Genomic DNA, 23,918 nt, shown 5'->3' with positions numbered 1-23,918 from the left:
TCATTCTTCTGGCTAAGACAGAGCAACAGAGACCAGATTTTCACAACTTTTAAAAACAGAGAAAACAACACAACAGTCTTCTGGTATTGAACAGTAGCACAAGACAGCAATCCTTGAGAGAGAGGAAAACAGATTGTTGCCCCAGCTTACTGCCTAGACAGGGTGTCCATGATGCAGTTGGGCAGGCCCGGTACAGCCTAGACGTCTCTGAGTTGAATAGACAGAGTTGAGAGTTCTGCAAGTCCAAGGCAGCTAGAGTTTGCAAGGTGAAGTACTACAGGAGAGCTCTGGAGATCTCAATGGGTCCTCGCCAAGTCTTCAGCCAAGTACTGGTAAGTATAAGCATGTGAGGAACATATCAGAGGCTGAGGAGTCACCCAAAAGATATAGACAGAATAATCCTCTTATGAGATTATTATCTGATGTTGGGAATAGGGTCAGGAATAGCACATGTTTCCACCTGGCATAGTGGAAATACAAAATTTGAGGCAGTAGGACTTCTGAAGGTTATTGTTGCTTCATTACTGTGAAAAAACAGCCCTAGGCTAAAAGTTGTTTTGTTTCTGCCTTAAAGCTCAAAAGTAAGACATGAAAGTATCAAATCATTTTCAAGTAACTGTGACTCAGAACAAAGTTCATACATGTGTATAAGTATATGTTTGTGTATATACATACTTGTGTACCTATTAATATTTAAATATATAAGACTACCTAACACTCAACAAAGTAATATTTATAATATTTGGGATCCAGTGATCAGGTATGCAAAGTAAGAAGAAAACACAACCCAAAATGAAGAGAAAATTTAATATATTGCAAATGACCCAGAATTAACACATAAGAGAGAATTTGTAAACAAGGACAATTAAATGTTCTAACTATACTGATATGTCTGAACACAGTGGAACACCTTTAAAATACTGAAAAGAAAAAGATCCTGTCAACTTGAAATTCTATACCCAGTAAAATTATATTTCAAAAACAGACTTACAAAAGCCAGAAGTGTTCATGACTATTTGGATATATTAAAGCAAGTACTCAGGCAGAAGGAAATTGATACCAGATGATAATAGAAAAAAAATTACTTCTTTTTAAATCATTTAAAATGATAATTGCAGTTTAAAACAAAAATTAATATACGGGGGGTTGTAAAATAAATATATAAGTAAAATTTATGAGAACAATAACACACAAACTAGAAGATGGTAGATACAAGTATACCCCCTTAAGGTTATGGTACTGTATGAGAAGTAGCATAATATTACTTGAAGGTAGGCTGTGATAAATTATAGATGTATACTGTTGAACCTGAAGCAACCACTTAAAAAAGACATAGGTAATAAACTGATAAAGGAGGCAATAGACAATAAATATCCCATTAATCCAAAAGAAGACAGAAGAAGGAAAAGGGGTACAAAGGACAGATATGACACATTGAAAACAAGTAACCAGTTTGGGAACACATGTAAGAATTAAAGATTTTAAAATTAAAAAAAAGAAAAAGAAAAAGAAAAAAAAATAAAAAAATAAAGAAAACAAGTAACCAGATGGTAGATTTAATCCCACCTGTAGAACTAATCACTTTAAGTGTAGACCATTAAATGTAAATGGTCTAAATGTCATAATTAAAGACAAGATTGACAGATACATGATATCTGTCATAGATGTTTGTCATCTGCTGCGTACAAGATACCCACTTTAAATAAAAAGACTCAAATAGGTTAAAGGTAGCATAAAAGGATAGAAGAAGATATGCATTGCCAAAAAAAATCTTCAGTGACTAAGTCAGACAATAGATTTCGAGGAAAAGAATATTGTCAGGGATAAAAAGTTCATATCAAAATGATTAAGAGGTCATTCATCAAGAGAACACATTTCCTGAGAGTTTATATCCCTAGTAAAAAAGCTTCAAAATAAATGGAGCAAAATCTGATAGAAAGAAGGGAAGAATAGACAAATCAACAAGTTTGGTTGGTGATTTCAACACTCCTCTCTCAGTAATTGATAGAACAAGGAGATAGAAAATCAAGATATAGAGGACAGGTAGCACTACCAACCACCTTGACCTAGTTGATACTTATAGAACATTCCATCCATCAAGAGCAGAATATACTTTTTCCCCAAGGGCCAAGAACATTTACCAAGACAGGTCATATTCTGGACCATAAAACAAGTCTCAATAAATTTTAAAGGATTCACATCACACAAAGTATGTTCATAGACCACAGTGAAATTAAATTAGCAGCCAATAAAAGAAAGATGTCTGGAAAATTCCCAAGTATTTGGAAACTGAATAACACATCTAAATAACCAAAGGGTAAAAGGAAAATTAAAAGTATTTAGACTGGCAAGGATGTGGAAAAACAGGAATATTCATTTACTGCTGGTGAGAATGTGAATGGTACAGCCACTTTGGAAGACAGTTTGGCAGTTTCTTATAAAACTAACACCATACACAAAAATAAACTCAAAATGGATTAAAGATCTAAACATAAGACCAGAAACTATAAAACTCCTAGAGGAGAACATAGGCAAAACACTCTCCGACATAAATCACAGCAGGATCCTCTATGATCCACCTCCCAGAATACTGGAAATAAAAGCAAAAATAAACAAATGGGATCTAATTAAAAGCTTCTGCACAACAAAGGAAACTATAAGCAAGTTGAAAAGACAGCCTTCTGAATGGGAGAAAATAATAGCAAATGAAGCAACTGACAAACAACTAATCTCAAAAATATATAAGCAACTTATGCAGCTCAATTCCAGAAAAATAAATGACAATCAAAAAATGGGTCAAAGAACTAAACAGACATTTCTCCAAAGAAGACATACAGATGGCTAACAAACACATGAAAAATTGTTCAACATCACTCATTATCAGAGAAATGCAAATCAAAACCACAATGAGGTACCATTTCACACCAGTCAGAATGGCTGAGATCCAAAAGCAATAAATGCTGGAGAGGGTGTGGAGAAAAGGGAACTCTCTTACACTGTTGGTGGGAATGCAAACTAGTACAGCCACTATGGAGAACACTGTGGAGATTCCTTAAAAAATTGCAAATAGAGCTGCCTTATGACCCAGCAATCCCACTGCTGGGCATACACACCAAGGAAACCAGAAGTGAAAGAGACATGTGTCCCAGTGTTCATCGCAGCACTGTTTATAATAGCCAGGACATGGAAACAACCTATATGTCCATCAGCAGATGAATGGATAAGAAAGCTGTGGTACATATACACAGTGGAGTATTACTCAGCCATTAAAAAGAATACATTTGAATCAGTTCTAATGAGGTGGATGAAACTGGAGCCTATTATACAGAGTGAAGTAAGCCAGAAAGAAAAACACCAATACAATATACTAACACATATATATGGAATTTAGAAAGATGGTAATGATAACCCTGTATGCAAGACAGCAAAAGAGACACAGACATATAGAACGGACTTTTGGACTCTGTGGGAGAGGGAGAGGCTGGGATGATTTGGGAGAATGGCATTGAAACATGTATACTATCATGTAAGAAACAAATCGCCAGTCTAGGTTCGATGCAGGATACAGGATGCTTGGGGCTGGTGCATGGGGATGATCCAGAGAGATGATATGGGGTAGGAGGTGGGAGGGGGGTTCAGGATTGGGAACTCATGTACACCCATGGCAGATTCATGTCAGTGTATGGCAAAACCAATATAGTATTGTAAAGCAAAATAAAGTAAAAATAAAAAATTAAAAAAAAACTAAACTGACTCTTAGCATATGATCCAGCAATCATGCTCCTTGGTATTTACCCAACTGAGTTGAAAGCTTATAACCACACAAAAACCTGCACAAGGACGTTTGTAGAAACTTTATTCATAATTGCCAAAAACGTGGAAGCAACCAACATATGTGTTTCAGTAGGTAGATGTGGTACATCCAGACAATGGAATATTATTCAGCACTAAAGAAATGAGCTGTCAAGTCATGAAAAGACCTGGTGGAAACTTAAATTCATATTACTAAGTGAAAGAAGCCAATCTGAAAAGACTCTATACTGTATGCTTTCAGAAACTCTAGAGACAGTAACAAGATCAGTGGTTTCTAGGCACTGGGGTGAAGGGAGGGATGAATAAGCACAGCACAGAGGATTTTTAGGACAGTAAAACTATTTGTGTGATATTGTAATGGTAGATACTTGTCATACATTTGTCAAAACCCACAGAATGTAGAATACCAAGAGTGAACCTATGTGTAAACTATGAGCTTTGGGTAATAAGGATGTGTTAATGTAGGTGCATCTATTTTAATAAATGTACCACTCTGGTGGGGAATGTTGGTGGAGGGAGTCGGTGTTTGTGGAGGGGAGACTAGGGATACAGAGGAAATCTTTGTACTTTTTGTTCAATTTTGTTGTGAACCTGAAACTTCTCTAAAAAATAAAGTCCATTTTAAAATATTGGGGAAAAATTATTTTGAACTGAATGAAAATCAAAACCTACCAAAATTGGTAGGATGCAACTAAAGAGTGCTTAAAGGGAAGTTTTTATAGCACTGAACTCCTATATGTGAAAAGAAGAAAGCTCTCAATTTGATGAGCTCAGCTTTCACATTAAGAAAGAAGACAAAGAAAGTGAAGTAAACCCAGAGAAGAACAAAGGGAAAGATAAAAATAAGAGCAGAAATCAATAAAATATAAATCAGAAAAACACAAGAGAAAGCCAATGGTGGAAACAGCTGATTTTCTTGAGAAGACGAATAAAAGGAACGTTTTTCTGGCTGATTCTCCAGACAAACTCCTGCCCAAATGGATCAAGGAGGGGACTTGCAACACCACTTCTCACCCAGGAAAAATGACGAGAGAGCTCTCTGGGTAATGAGAAAATATCTGTACTCCTATGTGCTAATAATCAGTTTCCAAAATCAAGTAAGACCCAATGTGTTCTTCCGTGAGGAAAAAGCACAGGATTTCTTTGTTTCTCCAGGAAAGTTGTTTTGAACTGGTCATTTGAAAAGTTTACATATATACTGTATTTAAAGATTCTAAAACAGTATTCTGTTTTAATTCTATACTTGCAGCTTCACAATATACGTATCCTTCTTCCATTTTCAACCCCCGTTATTCAGAATTTATAAATTTGAGCCTTCTTCATAGGTTCACTTTTTTTGGGGGGGGGTGGGGGGAAGGAATAGACCATTTACCATGTTTATTCTTGCTTGAACAGAGAATCTAAATTGATCATCAGTGAATAGGATAAACATTCAGGAACAAATATGTCTATTCTCTTAATCCTGACATTTGAAGAAAATTTATGAAGAACATTTATATAAAATAAGTTTCAGATGTTCAATAAAGGCAGTATAATTCAGGAATCTAAGGTCATGATGAATATCCCAAGCCAATGAAGTAATGTTTTTCAGTCAAATCAATATTTAATCATTTAGCTTCTAAAAACAGCACCATCAAGCAGATGATCCAAATTGTCACTGGAGAGTACTCGGAATGTAAAAAGACGAGTAAGTCATGGACTCTGTTCCATACAGTTTTCTATTTTTTTCCATACTCTTCTTTCCTTACATGAAAGGTAGCATGGTTTATTCTCTTTTGCACTTTGCTTGCTTCTTTAATTCATAGCTTCACTTAAATTTATTCCCTGGCTTATTTCTGTTTTCTTCTATGAGGAGCAAACCTTAAATGATTTGTTGTTTCCCTAAAATATTGCTGCATGATTTTATTGCATTTACTGAAATCATACTCTATTTACTTAAGTCTTTTTTTTTTTTTCCTGAGAAAACTTGGATTTAAACCTGCCATTTATCCAGATGTGTAACTCTGGGACAAGTCGCATCTCTGAGTCTATTTTTCCCTCTGAAAATGGTGCCTTTACATCTATTATTCCAATTAAGTCCTTCAGAGATAGTGCCAGGCACATGAACGACCCTCAGGAAAGCCAGCTTCTCCACTCCCTTCCTCCTCATTCCCACCCTGCCAACCTCGGGCAACTGCAAATAGGGCCTGGCCCACAGGGAGAAACTTCACTGTGGAGAGTTCTGGACCTGTTAACCAAAAGCAACACATTACAAAGACCTCTTGTTTTTAGAAACCTTCATAATCTGAATGTTTCCAGGTGATTTATTTAGAAACCTCCTTAGAAAAGGAGTCAAACTAAAGTAAAACTAATTTTCCCCATTCCTAATTTTTTCCAGAAAATAGATTTACTGAAGAGAATTTATAGGCAAAGCTATATTCAGGAGGAAAAGTTAAGAAAGCTCCCTTTTAGTTCCCCAAGTATGCTTTGTCAAGGTGCAGCCTTGCTCCTTCAACCACAGAGAGGGGTGAACCCCAGCTGCTGTAGCCAACACCGCCCCATTTCTCTCCCATGACACACAGCAAGAATCAATTTCAGTATTGCTTTCTCTAATGGCCTTGACCTCAGGCTTTTTCTGCATAGGGTTCTTCAGGCAGTGACTCCTACCTGATCTACCCAGGCAACACCTGTGCACTACCCCTGCCCAAAGGCTGCCAGGGCACCAGTACACATGTGGCATAGGTCCAAAGAGGGAATTCTTTTTTCTGCTCTTTACTCCTTAATAAAGAGTTCCCCAATCACTGGCAGGTAGGTCATCACAGCTGGGACAGGTGACAGGGTTAGGACTTGGCATTTCTGTGGATGTGTGGGACGAGGGGCATTCAGAAATCTCGTGGGGGTCAGTGCTATGGTATGGAGGGCTTCCCAGGGCATTGGGGAAAAGCAGATGCTGTAAAGTGGTCAGGCAGTCCCCAAGCAACAGGGGTCATTGCCATAAGGAGGGGGCAATAAGTTTGGCAGGTAAGGACACAAAGGACCCAAGTGGGTTAGGTTGGTTTACTCCACAGTCAGCCCCCTTGTCCCAAGGACAGCATCAGAGCAAAAGGGCCTGGATGACAGGCAACATGAGTCGTTGTAGGGGAATTCCTGGTGGCTCATGGATTTGATTCCTGGATCGGGAAGATTCACTAGAGAAGGGAATGGCAACCCACTCCAGTATTCTTGCCTGGGCAGAATCCCATAGGCAGAGGAGCCTAGCAGGCTACAGTCCACAGAGTCGGGTCACAAGAGTCAGACGTGATTTAACAACTAAACCACCACCACCAATTCCAGGGGGCAGTGAATTTACTTTATAGGCTGCAGCTGTACCCTAAGGTGGGACGTCCTTGACTGAAAAGAATGTTTTGTGAACACCTCCTACATGATGGACAGGTGGACAGAGTGGCTGTGACAGCTCCTCACAAACTACCCACCTTGCTATATTCCTGAGGTGATCTCAGGGCATTGCAACCAGATGTGGGGCAGCCTGACCCGAGCCTGGCCAGCAGTGCCTGTGTGGAGGTGTGCAAGGTCACCAGGGTGCCCGGCACAGCCCTTTTCCTACTGACTTTCACCTAAGGAGATTATCCCCAGATACAGAGTTTGGTTAGAGAAAATTTCTTAGAGCCATTTGTTTCTTAAATACTTAGTTTTAATAAATGTCCAGAATCCCCTGGTATCCGGTCCCATCACTTCATAGGAAATAGATGGGGAAACAGTGTCAGACTTTATTTTTTTGGGCTCCAAAATCACTGCAGATGGTGACTGCAGCCATGAAGTTAAAGGACGCTTACTCCTTGGAAGAAAAGTTATGACCAACCTAGACAGAAGCAGAAGATATTAAGAAGAGGTGGCAAGAATACACAGAAGAACTGTACAAAAAAGATCTTCACAACCAAGATAATCACGATGGTGTGATCACTCATCTAGAGCCAGACATCCTGGAATGTGAAGTCAAGTGGGCCTTAGAAAGCATCACTATGAACAAAGCTAGTGGAGGTGATGGCATTCCAGTTGAGCTCTTTCAAATCCTGAAAGATGATGCTGTGAAAGTGATGCACTCAATATGCCAGCACATTTGGAAAACTCAGCAGTGGCTACAGGACTGGAAAAGGTCAGTTTTCATTCCAATCCCAAAGAAAGGCAATGCCAAAGAATGCTCAAACTACTGCACAATTGCACTCATCTCACACACTAGTAAAGTAATGCTCAAATTCTCCAAGCCAGGCTTCAGCAATATGTGAACCGTGAACTTCCAGATGTTCAAGCTGGTTTTAGAAAAGGCAGAGGAACCAGAGATCAAATTGCCAACATCCACTGGATCATCGAAAAGGCAAGAGAGTTGCAGAAAAACATCTATTTCTGCTTTATTGACTATGCCAAAGCCTTTTACTGTGTGGATCACAATAAACTGTGGAAAATTCTTCAAGAGATGGGAGTACCAGACCACCTGACCTGCCTCTTGAGAAACCTATGTGCAGGTCAGGAAGCAACAGTTAGAACTGGACATGGAACAACAGACTGGTTCCAAATAGGAGAAGGAGTCCGTCAAGGCTGTATATTGTCACCCTGCTTATTTAACTTCTATGCAGAGTACATCATGAGAAACGCTGGACTGGAAGAAGCACAAGCTGGAATCAAGATTGCCAGGAGAAATATCAATAACCTCAGATATGCAGATGACACCACCCTTATGGCAGAAAGTGAAGAGGAACTAAAAAGCCTCTTGATGAAAGTGAAAGAGGAGAGTGAAAAAGTTGGCTTAAAGCTCAACATTCAGAAAATGAAGATCATGGCGTCTGGTCCCATCACTTCATGGGAAATAGATGGGGAAACAGTGTCAGACTTTATTTTTCTGGGCTCCAAAATCACTGCATATGGTGACTGCAGCCATGAAATTAAAAGACGCTTACTCCTTGGAAGAAAAGTTATGAGCAACCTAGACAGCATATTAAAAAGCAGAGACATTACTTTGCCGACTAATGTCCGTCTAGTCAAGGCTATGGTTTTTCCAGTAGTCATGTATGGATGTGAGAGTTGGACTGTGAAGAAAGCTGAGCGCCGAAGAATTAATGTTTTTGAACTGTGGTGTTGGAGAAGACTCTTGAGAGTCCCTTGGACTGCAAGGAGATCCAACCAGTCCATTCTGAAAGAGATCAGCCCTGGGATTTCTTTGGAAGGAATGATGCTAAAGCTGAAACTCCAGTACTTTGGCCACCTCATGCCAAGAGTTGACTCATTGGAAAAGACTCTGATGCTGGGAGGGATTGGGGGCAGGAGGAGAAGGGGACGACCGAGGATGAGATGGCTGGATGGCATCACGGACTCGATGGACATGAGTCTGAGTGAACTCCAGGAGATGGTGATGGACAGGGAGGCCTGGCGTGTTACGATTCATGGGGTCACAAAGAGTCGGACACGACTGAGCCACTGAACTGAACTGAACTGAACTGAGAATCCCTTGAAATCAAAACAGTTCGTTAACCAAATACCTTCTCTTTAAAAGAAAAGTTTGAGGGAGGCTGCACACTGCCCACTCAGCTGCCTGGCGCATGTAGTACCTGCCACTTAATCTGTGTTTAAGAGCCTGTGAGCAGACGGACTAACATCATCTGAGCTGGTGTGTAATTGCCTATATAATAATCAGAGAAATATGAAAAGGGACATGAAAGCAAAAGGCAACTTAGGACTTCAAGTAACAGTCTAGTCTCCCAAGATCTTGGATTTGAGGCTGCAGAGTAGAAAATAGAGTTTTGTGTGTTTTCAGTGACACACAAGAACTTCTAGCACCTTTCACGGAACATTGGGACTGCATAACTGATGTCTAGGATTGATTTTAACCTTGTCACTGAATTTCTCTAGGCCTCCTCAGCCTGAGTGCAAATGAAGCCCTGTGATGATAATTCCCTAGGGGTGTTGGCTGGTCCTCCCTGATAAACTGTAGGACCAAGGGTCTGGGCAGAGGCAGGGAAGGGTCTCTGTCGGATGCCCCAGATCTGCTCACAAACAAGCCTGTGGCCTTGCCAACATCTTGCCGGCTCCCCTGTGGGCAGCTCTCCACTGAGGCTGCCTAGCTCCACTGGTATTTTGTTTCCAGAGATCTCTGCTAACTGTCCAGGATTAGAGTGACTCCAGGATGAAAGGGTTGGTTTTCCACTTCAGGAGAATGCCTTCTCTCTCTGTAGGTAAGAGCAGGCATGTGGGTGTTCCAGGCCTTGCATTTAGGTCAGAGGAGCTGGAAAGATCCCCTGGAGTTTCCACACTGCCTTGTCCCCTGTTCAATGAGGGTATTCTCTTAGGAGAAAACCAAATTACACTGCCACTTTGCCATTTAGAAAACTGTGTCTGCTCATTTATTTTGCTTGGTGCGTATCTTAGACAGTCATTTCCACAGCGGTTTGTAACCTTCAACTTGTCCCTGTTCCCTCTTTGGCTTTAAAATGCCACACAACCCCTCTACTGAGATTGAAAAGAAACTCCCTTTCACTATGATTTCAAGGAGAACTTGTAGAGTATTAGGATAATTGAAAAAAAATCGATATAATATCAAGATACAGGTTTACAGATGCCTTGGGAATGTCAGACCAATAACAATTAAATTGATTTTGGGTCTTGTTTTGATGTTTGCACAGTTTCCATGGCTTCCAGAGCCTTGCAGTTTCTGTGCCCTGGGCAGTCATGTAAAGGCTCTTTGTTGAGAACCCAGATTCCGATTTGCCATTAACCTGAATACACCCTGCTCACCTCAACCAAGTGTGAAACTAGAGGAGTCTCAGAAAGGAGCTATTCAGCTGGAATTGTATTTTTTATATGAAAGTCTCAGCTTCAAAGCCAAGTATAGTATTTGCTTACTTGGGCAGCTTCTTGCCTGTGGGCCCAGTTAGTATAAGAGGAATGGCAGGGATAAAGTTAAGCTCAGTATTTTTCAATTACAGAACATTAAAAAAAAGAAAAGAAAGAAAGAAAAGAAAAAAAAGCAAAGCCTTCATCGAAATTACAATCTTTCAATCTTATTTGTTTGCCATGTAGATGGTTATTTAAAGAGTACTTTTCTCCTCAATTACATCTTCGTACTAAGAGTAGAGGTGGATCCCAGAGGCAGCAGTTTGGCTTCCCTGATGATCTGAACAGTTTTCAATGGCTAATGGCCTATAAACAAGTAATATCTTGTAGCCATTGAGGCCAAGAGACGTGAAAAGGAGTCTTTGACAGCTATAGGTTTTCTTGGATAAAACTTCTAAGCAAAACAGAGGGAGACTGCAGAACTGGAAGACTAATACTCAGCGTGCATTTGATTTTCCAAACTCAGGAACTCGTGGGCATTCATTTGTCAGCATTCAAGGCAATCAAGGAACCTCGAAAGTTTACTAACTGTAAGGTGATCGGACAAAACGATGTCAATGCTCCTCCCCAGCCCGCTGTGTCAGCTTGGGGTGCTGGGGGACCCTGCTGAAGGAGGCCACATCGAGAGGCCAGTCCTTAACGTGTGGACAGCGCCACTCAGTCCCCAACCTGCAGGGCTGTTCAACAATTTCCAGATGAAGCTGGTCCTAGAGGAGAGTGACAGGACTACCTGATTTTCCAGTCCTTCTCTTGTCCTCCCTCTCCTTTCTGAGACTCTGCTGTCTGCCTGACCTTGGAGTTCATGAGTTCTTCCATTTTCCTTCCCCAAATCCCCTCTTTGCTCAGGCTACTGTAAGTCGAGTTTCTGTTGCTTGCACCTGAGAGAACTTGAACCAGCACAGCCCCCTGCCTCTGACCTGGCCCCTGCCTCTCCCTCCAGCCCTTTTCCTGACACCCCTGCCTCAGCCTCAAGTTGCATGCTGTCACTCTGCATTTCACACTGTTCCAAGCCTCCTCACCTCCCTAAGCATCTCAGGCCTTATTTATCTTTGTATCCCATTGGCTGTCACAATGCCTGACACATTGTGACATGTGATATGTGCTTAAAACACATCTACTGAATGAAACTCAGGAAGGTAAACAGAAAGTGGGATTTTCATTTCTGTGGGAAAAAATAAGAGTGTAAGGTGAGGAATAGTTTCCCTGTGAGTAGATACCCTAGAAAGGCAGTGATTGTAACAGGCAGTAATGAACCTAAGAAGGGTTCCAAAGAGTGCTGAGCCTGCGTGGAAGTAGATCCTTTCTCTTGCCACCATATCCCATTTCTTTCTGAAAAATCTCTGCCTCCCGTTCTACCAATGTTATTGCATTAGGGGTTAGAACTCTCAGGTGACTTAGATTCAGAGTTCTCATCCCCTGCATTCCATGTCCTTGATGATATATGTGTGAATTGTGTCCCTTAAGGAAAAGGGACAAGGAGGTCACTGGAAAATAGGTGGGTCGGGACTGTATATCCAAAGAGCCCAGGGCAAGTCAGGGAAGGCTCCAAAGAGAAGATGGCATTTGGACTGAGACTTGAAGGATGGTTGGGAGTTTATCAAAGGATGGAGAGCCCAGTGTGTTCAGGGAGCTACAGGGACTATGAACTGTAGATTATAATCACCTAGCTTAAGTGAAGGCAGGTAGCTATCCAGAGAAGCAGGAGGAGTGATGTGGGGAAAGTACAGTTTGCACTGGATGTTTAACAGACTCCTCACTTTGTACATTTAAGAGATCCTGAGTACACACTTAGCAGAACTGTACATAAATTTTAGATTGTCAAGCTTACTAGAGAACCCCCTATGCAGCCACTTGGGTTTAATTCCCAGATCTGCCTCTCCCAGCCCTATGACCTTGGGCAAGTTACTTGACATCTTCATACTTCAGCTACATGATCTGTAAAGTGAGAATAATAATAGTACTTCTTGCCATAAATTGTAGGGATGGGTGAGTTAATACATGTGAAGTCCTTAGAACAGTGCCTGGCATGCAGCAAACACTAATTATTAAACGCTTCACGATTATTTCTCTCATGAGGTTGTTTGCAATCACCAGTCATGCACTTTGTGCATAATCCCATGATATTAATTTTATCATTTTAATTGTTTATTTCTGTGGGGTTTCTCACTGGACTGTGAATTCTTCAAAGCCATTAGTTGAATAAATATCTCTTTCTAAAGTAATTGAATTCATTTCAAGCGTATTTCCTACTTACTACATTTACATATTGGTAACCAGGGGGAGAACTTTTCTTAGGATTGTTATTGAAAAATAACATTATTTGCTGGAAATTTCTCTTTCAGACTGGAAAATCCTTGACCACAGAAGCATCATCTTCTTTATAAAACCATGCCGGTCCCCCTGAGATTATGCTGGGAAACTTGCTTCATGGAGGTTTTGTCCTGATCAAAGGGATTAAAGAGCCCAGAGAAACAAAAAATATCTGAACCCTGTCAGTTTGTTTGAAATTTTTTAGCAGAGCCTTGTTGCAAAACGTATGACTAAGAAACCTCACAGACCCTTAACTCCCAAGAGGTGGGCCAGTTGAGTGGAGTTTAGACATCACTATATCCAGAGAGGCTGCCCGGACACTTCCACTTGTTTTGGTTGATTTGGAGGAGAAAGGGCACAGAAGAAGTTCTCTGCTGAGACCTCGGAATGAATGATTGAGTTGACTTAGGAGACTGGCTCATGTCTGCAGGACCCAGAGTGCTCCACAAAGGCTGGACCAGAGGCCCCGAGTGTGCAGAAGCAGGTGTGTTTGTGGGATGGGCACGGGAGAGGGGGTGGGGTTTTGAGCCCCCAGAAGGCAGTTAAGTGAATCAGGAATTTGGAAGACAAGAAATCTGAATTCTGGTTCTGTCGTTTTATATCTGCACAATCCTCTTAAGGCCTGGGTTTCCTTTTCTTTTTTTTTTTTGTCATTGAAGGGTTTGATGTAGATTGTCTCCAAAGTTCTGTTTCTGGTGTTAAGATTTCAATGCTGGCCCAGTGGTGTCAGGCACAGTTTAGGCTGAGTAAAGAGGCTTTTAAATGCAAGTCTTCCATGGCACCCATCACCACCAGGATGCTTGTCTCCACCTGATCTGTGCAAACCCAGACCTGACCCAGCCCCAACCATACCGCAGCCTCCCCACTCCTCTTGGCTGCCAAGAGGCCCCCAGGCCTTCTTGCCTGGTCTTACCTGAAGTCTGGTTCTCTTCCTCCACCTCCTGAGACAAGGCTGCCTGTGCTCTCTCACCCTACATGTCTCAGGCCTGGAGTCAGGACAGGTTTGCTCCCAGCCCCCTTGAATCTGGCTTCAGCCGTCCTGCCTTGTCGCTGTGGTCCTCTCCCAACCTCCGGGGCTCCTCTGCCCTCCCTGGGCACATGTGAGCTTGGCTCACTGCTTCTCTCTCCGTCTTGACACCGTCACATCTCTCGAGACTTGAATATCCACATGGGCAATGCTAACAACCCTGTGACCTCTGAGGGCCTCAACAACCTCACTTCTGGTGTTCCACACAGTGTATACTCAAGTATGTGATAACATATCAACAATGGACATGTATGAAGAGATTTCATTTATCTTCAAAATTATGATACTTATAGCTAGGGTGACCATATAACTTAGTTTTCAAACTGGTACAGTAAATGAAAGAGAACACCAAAATAATTGTTTTATTATTTTTGGAAATATTTACTTATTGATGACAAATTGCCTTTCATATTAAAGCCTCTAAAATAATTATATCCAAAGCTGTTTTCCAAAATAAGACTTTTCTTAAAAAAATTAACTTGTGTACATTGAAGCAACATTGGAAAAAACTTTATATCAATTACCAGCACATTCAAAATAATAGGCAGAATAATCACCCCTAGTACGTATGTCCTGTAATTAGTTTCCTAGCTAAATCTGTCACTAGTATCTTAATGAAGAATTTCCTTTTTGAAGCTAGTTGTCATATTTTGAAGTTTTTGAACAAATCTGTTTGCAATTGCTTTTGAAGTAAAATTTATGGTTAATAAATTTGAAATCATTGACACCTTTCTTAGTAGACCACAACATTTTTAATTGCCAATAACCCCTCAGGTATCGAGAGATTGGTAAATTCTACATAAATTCTACTAAATGGATACTATTTTTGATTGAAAATTTCTTACATAAATATTTTGCCCCAAGTATTAATACAGGTACTATCTTTTAGCCTATATTCAGAGTACCATTCTCCAAAATACATTTTTACAGAGTATAACTTGTCAAGTAGGGTATAGCTATTTAGAATGCTTCTGAATGCTCCCTATCATGTATGTAATTTCATATCCTAATGAATAAGTCTTCGAAGTAAAAAGTGGGGTTCAATCAAACCCAGGCCAGCTTATTTGAATGGAATTATTAATAGTAGCATCTAGTTAACAAATGAAATATCCAAGATGGATATTAAACTAAATGGGACCCAGAACAGCAGGCATATAAACAGGGACTCTCCCAGGTAACAGCTCTAACACTGACCCTCCAAGGCAGCTCGTAGTTCTCCATCCTGGCAGCACATCCTCAGTATCATCAGAGAGCTCGTCAGACCTGCCGATGATCCGGCTTCCGTCCCAAAGACTCAGCTTTCATAGATTGGGATGGGACCTGGAATGAGCATTTTACTCTAAAACGATTCTAGCAAGCAGCTTGGGCTGAGAGCGGCTGTACCAGCCTGGTGCACTGCTTCTAAAGCCAGGTCACTAGAAGGGTGGGAGGCTCAAGATGGAGGGCATTTATGTATACATATAGCAGATTCACTTCGTTGTACAGCAGAAACCAGCACAGCATTGTAAAGCAATTATACTCCAATAAAAACAAGAAGCCAGGTCAATGTGGTCCTCCAGGTCCATTCCCCAGCTACCCCATAGACTGAAGGAACACAGTGATTCCCATAAGAGAGAAGACGAAGGTAAACCAGGAGCAGCCGTGCTGTGCCACACTGTCCCTACACCCGTGTGGGTGCGCTGTCACCTTGAGCCAGGAGAGGGCACAGGGCAGGTGCTTTGGGGCATGAATAGAGGGGTCCCTGCCACAACCCTGTGACCACTCCCCAGAACACAGAGCGGTTGCATGAAATCCTTTCAAACATTTAATTAACCAACTTCTATATTGTCGTGACAAAAATGAAACTTGTGGAGAGTTAACAGATTTCTGACTGGAGATAAAGATATTAAAAATCTCACAAAAGCTCTAGGTAAGCCTGTTGTAAGTGCTTTGTTCTATTCTCAATATTTATTTTAAAAACAATTCTCAAAATATAAAATCCCCAGCATTCCCAAAGCAAGGTATCCTTTTGGCTCATCCTACAAATTAATGATCATCTTTCTAACTCCAAGTATGAAAAACCACCCTGGCAAAGAAAAATAACAAGACGTGGTTTGCAAGCCCTGCCTTCCTGGCTGTCCCACGTGTGCCCTGTAAAGTGTTGGGGGTCATCCCAGAGCCAGTCGGGAGAGCAGCTTTTGCTGGTGCTCGGCTTGCTCTGAACTCAGTTCCGAGGCTGTGAGTTGAACTCTGTGCAGATGTTCTGAATGACCTTGGGGACCACTTTGTAGAGGTTGTCAAATTCGTCCACGAAGAAGGTGTGGTCCCTGGCAGGGTGAGTGGCGATGATGTCCAGCTCGTCCTGGGCAGCCCACGCCACACCTATGGCATAGGTGATCACGCCTGTGGGGACAAAGGGTGGATGAAGTGAATGTCCCCAAGGAAAAGTGCAGACATCCACCCTTGCCTTCCTGCCACTCTGTTGGCCATTGTGCTTGAACGCAACCAAATCCAGAATCAGAAATGTGCCCCAAGCATGAACATGTGCTGCGCGCCAGCAGCAGTGAAATTGATACAGTTGTTCTCTCGCAGGGATTTACCATCGTTTGGAGAAAAAACAAAACAGAAGAATGGAGTCAATGCATGATAAGAATTTCATGAGAAGCAGCAAGGGAATGATATCTGGGACAAGCAAAACTTGGGTGCCCTGCAGATTATACCCCATGCCACACATCTGCTCTGTGTGTACAGTCACGCAAAACTGAGTCTTAACTGCCTCAAAAACCAGTTCAAGATCTTTTAAATGTAAGTGAAACGATGGGTAGTCAAATCCACCTGCCTTCACTAATCAAGATTGTTTTATGTCCTGCATAGTGGCTCGTAGCCTCAACAATAAGATGTTTGCTTGAGTTGTTCTCCAGAAACTTGGAGTCAGCTGAGCTGAGACTCAGCTGCGTCTAGTTCAGCTGAGCTGGTTAAGACTGGATAGGACCACTGACCCCCCAACCTGGCATGCGTGAATGCCCACTTAGTGGCCTTTAGAACACATGCAGAGGCCTGTAGCTTAGTTACGCCTGCGCAGAACAATTCCATAGCTTTTCCTCCCCACAACTCAGATGCTGCACTCCTTTGTTTGCTATCCTGCAAAGCCCTGAGCCCCTTGCCTTTGGGGAGGTAGACTTGTGACTGGTTCTTCCACCTGCCTTGTGGATAAGCCCTCTCTTTGCTGCAAACCTTGGCCAAAAAACAAAACAAAACCAGTGGAGCTGAATCACTTTTGGCTTGAGGGTGACTTTATAAGCCATAGGCTCCAACTGCGAGGATTTCCAGAGCAGGAAAACTTGTATAAGGACCTGGAGAGCTGGCGACCCAGCATCTGCTCCATCCCACAGAAAAGTAAGTGTTTACAGATATAGGGAGGAGCTAACAGCACTGACTGCTGCAGGGGGATCATTGGAGATGAAAGGGAAAATGTATCCATTGAATTCAGAAGAGACATAAACAAGATGCCGTAGCTTGTAGGGAGAAGTGTCCAGGGAGTCAAAGCCAAAGAAACCAAGTGAATTGCTGTGAGTTGAGATTGAAAGAGAAATGAAGATACGAGGCAGTAGGCGTGTGGCTGTAAAGAGGAGGCAGGTGGTAACTGGAGCCAGAACATGGGGTCAAAGGGAATTATTTCCCTCTTTAGGAAGGGAGGGACTGGAGTGTGTCTAGATACAAAGGGGAATATAGTAGGATTAAAGGGCTTGGGCTGTAACCGTGGACTGAGATGCCTCAGGGAGAAGAGGAATTCAGAGAGCAGGCATCTGTCCTTAGTGGGGCGGCAGACTGCCCGGAGTGTGGTTCTTGACTGGGGCAGCTAGTGGGCAGGTGCTGACCTATTCCCATGCCCTCTCCAGGCTGACCAGGATGAGATAAGCAAGATGGCCATGAGATGGCGGGCAGAGCCTGGGGAGGGGCTTCTGCACAGGCTCCATTCCCCCACCTCCCCACCATCCTCAGGGCCGTGGCTTTCTCTAGCATCTTCCGGGTTCCTTTCCTGCTGATGGGAGTGCTGTCCACACCACAGGTGGTTCTGGGCTAAGCTGGTCTCCTATTGTGGCTTATTAAGCTGCCAGGTCCTTTCCTCACCTTTCCAGTGTCTTTTCTCTAAACATTATCTACATTGGGAAAAGTCAGGGTTGGGCTTTAAAAATACTGCCAAGTGGTCACAGGAAGAGTTTAACTGCAGAACAGGGCTTAGACCCACTAAGATCTCCTTTCTATTCAAAGATGGAAGGGCTGCCCTCTCCCACCCCTGGCCCAAGTAAAGACAACAAGACCAGTATTAGAGATCTAGCTTTTCACATCCTGCAGTCCAACCTTACTGCAGAGAACTTTCTACTGGCAATTCTGATAGATGGGCCCCTAGCCTTGGTTTGGACATCCTCAGGACACCCAGTGCTCATGGCTTCCATGTCATCTGTTGGTCCTTGTTGTTTAAAGATACCCAGAGCATGATAGCCCTGATGGTGCCTGGGACATCATCAGGGTCTTCACTTTCTCCTGACCAGTGGGTCAAGGATACCCTCTGGGGGAGGCTCAAGAAGAGGCATTGAGAAAAATGAGTAAGAGGAGCTGAACGCAAGCTGGGGACGGGCGATCTTGGGTTTGTCATCAAGAGTTGCCCCACCTGGCTCTGCTCACTCACTTTGGAACTTTGGGCAGTTTGCTTCTGAACCGTAAACCATCTTCACTCTGCTGACAGCCCAAGGGGCCTTGTGACTGCTGGCACGTGGGCCACCTGCCATCCCGCCATTATGAGTGCTCCCTATGGGCTAAATCACTGGGAAGACTGTCTGAACCTGGTGTCTGGCTACTTCTCCAGAAGCCAGAAATATTGGTTCCTGAAAGCTTATTTTTATATCCCTCCTTGTTCCAGAAAGGATTAAAAGCAGCTTTAAAGAATATGGGAAATCCTGCAAACAAACCCAAATTAAATAGAGGCAGAGACTCAGTGCACGCACACATATGTGCATACACGTGTGCACACACACAGACAAAAACTTCCCCCACAACAGGTAAGTCTTGTTCACTAGTACTTACTACATGTTTTTGGTTCACTGATGACTCTCTTTACTTTTATTGTCATTACTAGTATTACTGTTACTAGGGGTTTTCTCAGGTTGTTTGTATTTTCTTTGTATTTTATGGCACTTTTCAAAACAAGGATTATATATAGATTTTGTCCAAAAGGCATTACATATGACTGATTTTTTGAACATATACAAAAAAATGTTTTGCTCATTTTTCTTGGTTTTAAACTTTCTGTTGTCCTCGTCCAAATTTCGTATGGAAATATCTCTTTAAACATTTTGAATGAAAATTTCTTTGAGGTCTCACCCCCAAACCTCCAATATCTGGTTAGCAATTGCTTATATAATATTATTATACTTCTGTTTTAAAACATCCATTTTCAAGTTTCTAACACAATTTTGTGGTCTTCAATGGAGATTAGAGTGAGGAGTCAAATTCCTCTTTAATGCATCACGAGTTGATGTGTGCAGCCTCCGAGTGTGGGAAGTAAAGAAGAGGGGTAGCGTCCGCAGGCCTTGATGCTGTGGAAACTACCCTCGTGTCCTTGTCTGACCCTTCTTCACTACCCAGAGGGCCCTGTGGTGTTGAACTACACCCTAATGCCCTAGGGTTGTGAACATTTTATTAGGTACTAGACAAAACCGGTGCCCAGACAGACAACCCATCAAGACCCAGAGGTTTGCTCAGCCCCAGACTAGTCAGCAAGACCAGCTCACTCACCCTTGTGATGGGCAAGCATGGCCGGTATCCGGATATCGTCATAGGACCTCCCGTCAGTGATGAGAATCATTAGCTTCCTCTTGTTGGGCTTGGACTTCTTGAAGAGCTGTTCCAGGGCATAGTTGATGGCAGCTCCTGTGCTGGTCCCTCCACTCCAGTAGCCCACCCTCTTGATGGCGTTGAGGACGTCAGATTTGGTGCTGTACTCATCGAACCCAAACTCCAGCCGCTGCTCGTAGGTGTACTGCATGGCCCCAATCCGTGTATCCGTGTCTGAAATCTCAAACTCCCTGCTGAGGTTGGCCACAAACTGGAGGACCGTGCGGAAGTTGCTGGTCCCCACACTGCTGGAGCCGTCGATGACGAAGCCGATGTCAGCCGAGTTTAAGCAGGTCTTGCTGCAGGCCAGTCGGTCGGTGTCACAAACCCGCTTCACCAGGGGCTGCACGGTCTTGTGGAGGCTGAACCAGTTCTGCACGGTGAGTGAGTAGAAGCCATTGGTTCTGCACACAGCCTGGAAGACAGGGGCAGGCCACCTGCCAGGTCAGGGGTCTCACCCTCCAATGGATCACCATGACCGGCCACCTAAGGCCTCTGTCCATCTCGGTTCACCCCTCCGGTTATCTCTGACACATTCCCCCACCCTCAGCCAGGTCTCTGCTTTCATGGAGAACCATCAGTCAAGCAAATCCACAGGGAGAGGGGAATTGCTGGTTTCAGCTTCATATTTATGCCCCTCCAGGCCCCTTGGTTTGTACTGGCAGCTAGTCATAAGGCTGGCATTGGTGGGCACCAACCCACGAGGATTAAAGAAAGCTTTTGTTCTGATTGGGAAAACAAAAGGCACGCAGGAGACAAAACTTAAGAACTGGTTAGAGAGCAGACCTGCCTGCAGCAAGAAGGGTGTTCCACACCTGTGTCCGGCACCCAACTAGATGTTCTTCACATCATTTCACTACCCACCCCCTGCCCACCTTAACCCCACAGGGTGACATTCTAATGCACTTGTCATGAAGGAACAAACTGAGGGCCAGTTGTGAAGTGACATCCTTGAGGTCACAACTCAAATCTCTCTGCCCTCAGAACCCCAGCTCTGTCCCCTGGATAACCCTGCCTCCAGGCAGATGAATGTTTACTTGTGCCCAAGCATGTTCCAGAAAAAACTCAAGGTGCCTGCAAGTAAACATTGAGCAACCTGATTGGTGTGCTCCTGGAAGTGACCATTTCCCTTGCCACTGCCTCTCCAGAGGTCTCAGAGAGAATCACAGACCTGCTGGGTGTGGATGAAAGTATATATTAAAACATTATTTGAAAACAAGAAATGACTTAAAATGTCCTGGGAAATGTACTTTAATTGGTTTGTAAAAACCTAATGGGGTTGACAAAACTTTCCATGGCTTAGGCGCCATATGAGATGGGTGTCAAGGCTGAATTGAATTCTAGCCAATGGATGGGGGGCGGGGATCCCCACCAGGCAGTCTGAGTGAGTCACAACAGGAGAGAGCGTGGTGCTGGCATGGGCAGGACACTGGGTGGCTGGAGCTAGGAAGCTGGGTTAAGACCACCCTCCAGAAGACCTCAGGAGTAACAGCGAATGGAGAAGGATTTGGAGCAAGGACCCTGTGGGACTGGGAAAAAGCATCAGATGCATTGTGAAATCTAAACTGGGGAGATCCAGAAGGGAGACAGAAGAGATGTATCAATACTCGCTTGAACCAGGGAGGTGGCACTGGGCATGGGAAAGACGGGGCAGATGTGAGCTACATGACTTGGGAGCTGACAAGTGGCTCTGAGGTAACTCCGGGTGTCTGGGACGGCTGTGGGGCCAATGCACAGTCCAGAGGAAGAAGGAATTTGAGTGAGAAAGATGAGGCACTTGGCATGTTGCATGTAGGATTTAAGGTTCTTCAGGCCATTGGGTGGAGACTAGTCAGTCAGCTTGAAACAGATGGCTACTGAGAAAGCAGAGCGGGAGACACACAAGTGTGTCACTGCTTGTGAGTGAAAGCTGAAGCTGTGGCCCTGGGAGAGATTCTGGAAGGAGAAAAACTAGTGAGAACAGAGGAGAGAGCCAAGGAAGTCTATGCTTCAGGTACAAGACGGAAAAGAGAAGGGAGCAAGGGAAGTAAGAACCACACTGGGTCCTAGAAGTTAAGGGAGACGAGAATGATGATGAAGCGCAGGATCTGTGCAGGGAGCTGAGCCCCAGTGTACCTGGAAACAGGCTGCTAACACTGGGGGGCGTCCCCTACCCTGTCCTCCTCCTTTCCTTTTTAAACCCGGGGTCCTATCTTTGGAGAAAGGTTTATGTGGGGTCTACCATATAAAGCATACACAAAGTGAGCTGCACTGGGGGAATGGGCCTAGATTCCCATCTGTTCTGCCTCCATGTCCTGTTGGGCATCTCTGCAGAACTCAGGGGCAGCTGAGTTTGAAAGGCTGCACTCCCTGATGTGGTTTAGTACCTTTCCTTTTCTTGTCTATCAGATTAGTTGACTTGTGGTACATGTGCACCCATGTGTGTGCTTGTGTGAAGACTTGCTGGGCTACCTAATTGAGGTCCCTTGGGGCTATGAGAGGCACTCAGGGGAGCCTCTGATGTGAGGCTTTGGGGACCCTGCTCCTCTCAAGGTGCTGATGCCAGACCTCAGTTCACCAGGTGCATGGTGGGTTGTTGGGCATTGCTTTGAGAGGGTAACTCCAGGTTCCAGACTCACTAGTCTCTCACTGGAGGCCCTCCTGCCTAGAAATGAGCTTAACATCCATTTGAAAAACACAGGAGACACAGCCTGGATGGTTGCTACAGCTGTGCAAAGTGTAGGGAATTCTTATATTGGGTGGGTTTCCCACTTACATACCTTACATAGAAGGCATACGTTGTTTGCAAACATACCTTGTTTGCAAAGTTGGGCTCCAGCACGTACTGCTTCTCATTTTCAGAGGCACCTTCAATGGTGATGAAGAAAATGTTGATTCCTGACTCTCTCGCAAACCTTGAGGCCTCCTCCACCTTGTCCGTGGGCCAGCCATCCACCATCACCACGGCCACATTGGGGGCACCACCTCTGTTTCCATTAAATTTGGAAAAGAAGTTCTTGGTCACAAAGGAGATGGCCCGGCCTGGAAGAAAAAGAAAACTGATGCTTGGAGTGATTATGGAACAGATCAGAGCAGCATAAAGAGCTGCAGAAAAATATCCATTCCCTCCCTTGTTGGCTTGTTTTCTTTTTTTAATCATGTTAACTAGTTTTGCGTGTACAGTTCAGTGGTATTAAGTACATCCACAATGTTATGGAACCTATAGCACTAGCCATTTCCCTCCCCAGCTTCATTTTGAGCTTCAACTTCTAGTTTTCTCTTGTTTTAAAAACGTTTTATACCATTTGCAGCAACATGGATGGACTTAGAAATTATCATACTAAGTGAAGTAAGTCTGACAGAGAAAAACAAATATTCTTTCATAACACTTATGTGGAATCTGAAAATTAATATGTGACCCTATATACAAAATAGAAATAGACTCACATAGAAAACAAACACATGGTTAACAAGGAAGAAATGGGGGGGAATAAATTAGGAGTATTTGATTAACAGATGCAAATTACTATACATAAAACAGATAACACCAAAGATTTACTGTAAAACACAGGGAACAATATTCAATATCTTGTAATAACCCATAGTGGAAAATAATCTGAAAAAAAAAAGAATCACTTTGCTGTACACCTGAACCTAACACAATACTGTGGATAAACAATACTTCAATTTTAAAAATTACATTAAAAATAATAATAAATTTTTGAGACCAGCACGCAGGTGAGAAAAGCTTTTCATGGGAACGATAGTGTCCATTCTCTGCCTGGGTGCTGGAGCTGACCTTATTAAGCCCCTGAGCTGTTTCCAAAAGTGTGGGGTAGCCTTCTCCTTGGGCTTTGAGGGCTTGCAGTGAGCCCGATGCTCCAGGTGTGGAAGGGTATATTCTGGATTCAGTGGAATCTTGTGTCATTTCCACTAGAGATACACAGGTCTGGTCTGGAAGGCACCACACTCACTAAGGACCGAGAGATGTGTTCTACCTGGCTGTGCTTTCTGCTGGCCATGCGGGCCTGGATAGGTCACTCCGGACTGCTGG

General features: G+C 43.3%; 1 protein-coding gene across 1 annotated transcript in view; it reads right to left on the bottom strand.

Moving 5' to 3' along the window:
* Positions 1-16,084: 16,084 nt before the first annotated feature.
* The window catches only part of VIT (vitrin), an 82,864-nt gene continuing 75,030 nt past the window's right edge, over positions 16,085-23,918 (bottom strand). Inside the window, exons 12-14 of the mRNA XM_052649096.1 lie at positions 22,680-22,906; positions 19,787-20,300; positions 16,085-16,393 (exon numbers count right to left, since the gene is read on the bottom strand). Of these exons, the coding sequence (XP_052505056.1) occupies positions 16,215-16,393; positions 19,787-20,300; positions 22,680-22,906 (920 nt within the window). The 3' untranslated portion in view covers positions 16,085-16,214. The remainder of the gene's footprint in view (positions 16,394-19,786; positions 20,301-22,679; positions 22,907-23,918) is intronic.

The sequence above is a fragment of the Budorcas taxicolor genome, chromosome 11 (assembly GCF_023091745.1).
Source record: "Budorcas taxicolor isolate Tak-1 chromosome 11, Takin1.1, whole genome shotgun sequence".
Classification (NCBI taxonomy): Eukaryota; Metazoa; Chordata; class Mammalia; order Artiodactyla; family Bovidae; genus Budorcas; species Budorcas taxicolor.
This window is presented reverse-complemented; position numbering and strand designations above follow the sequence as displayed.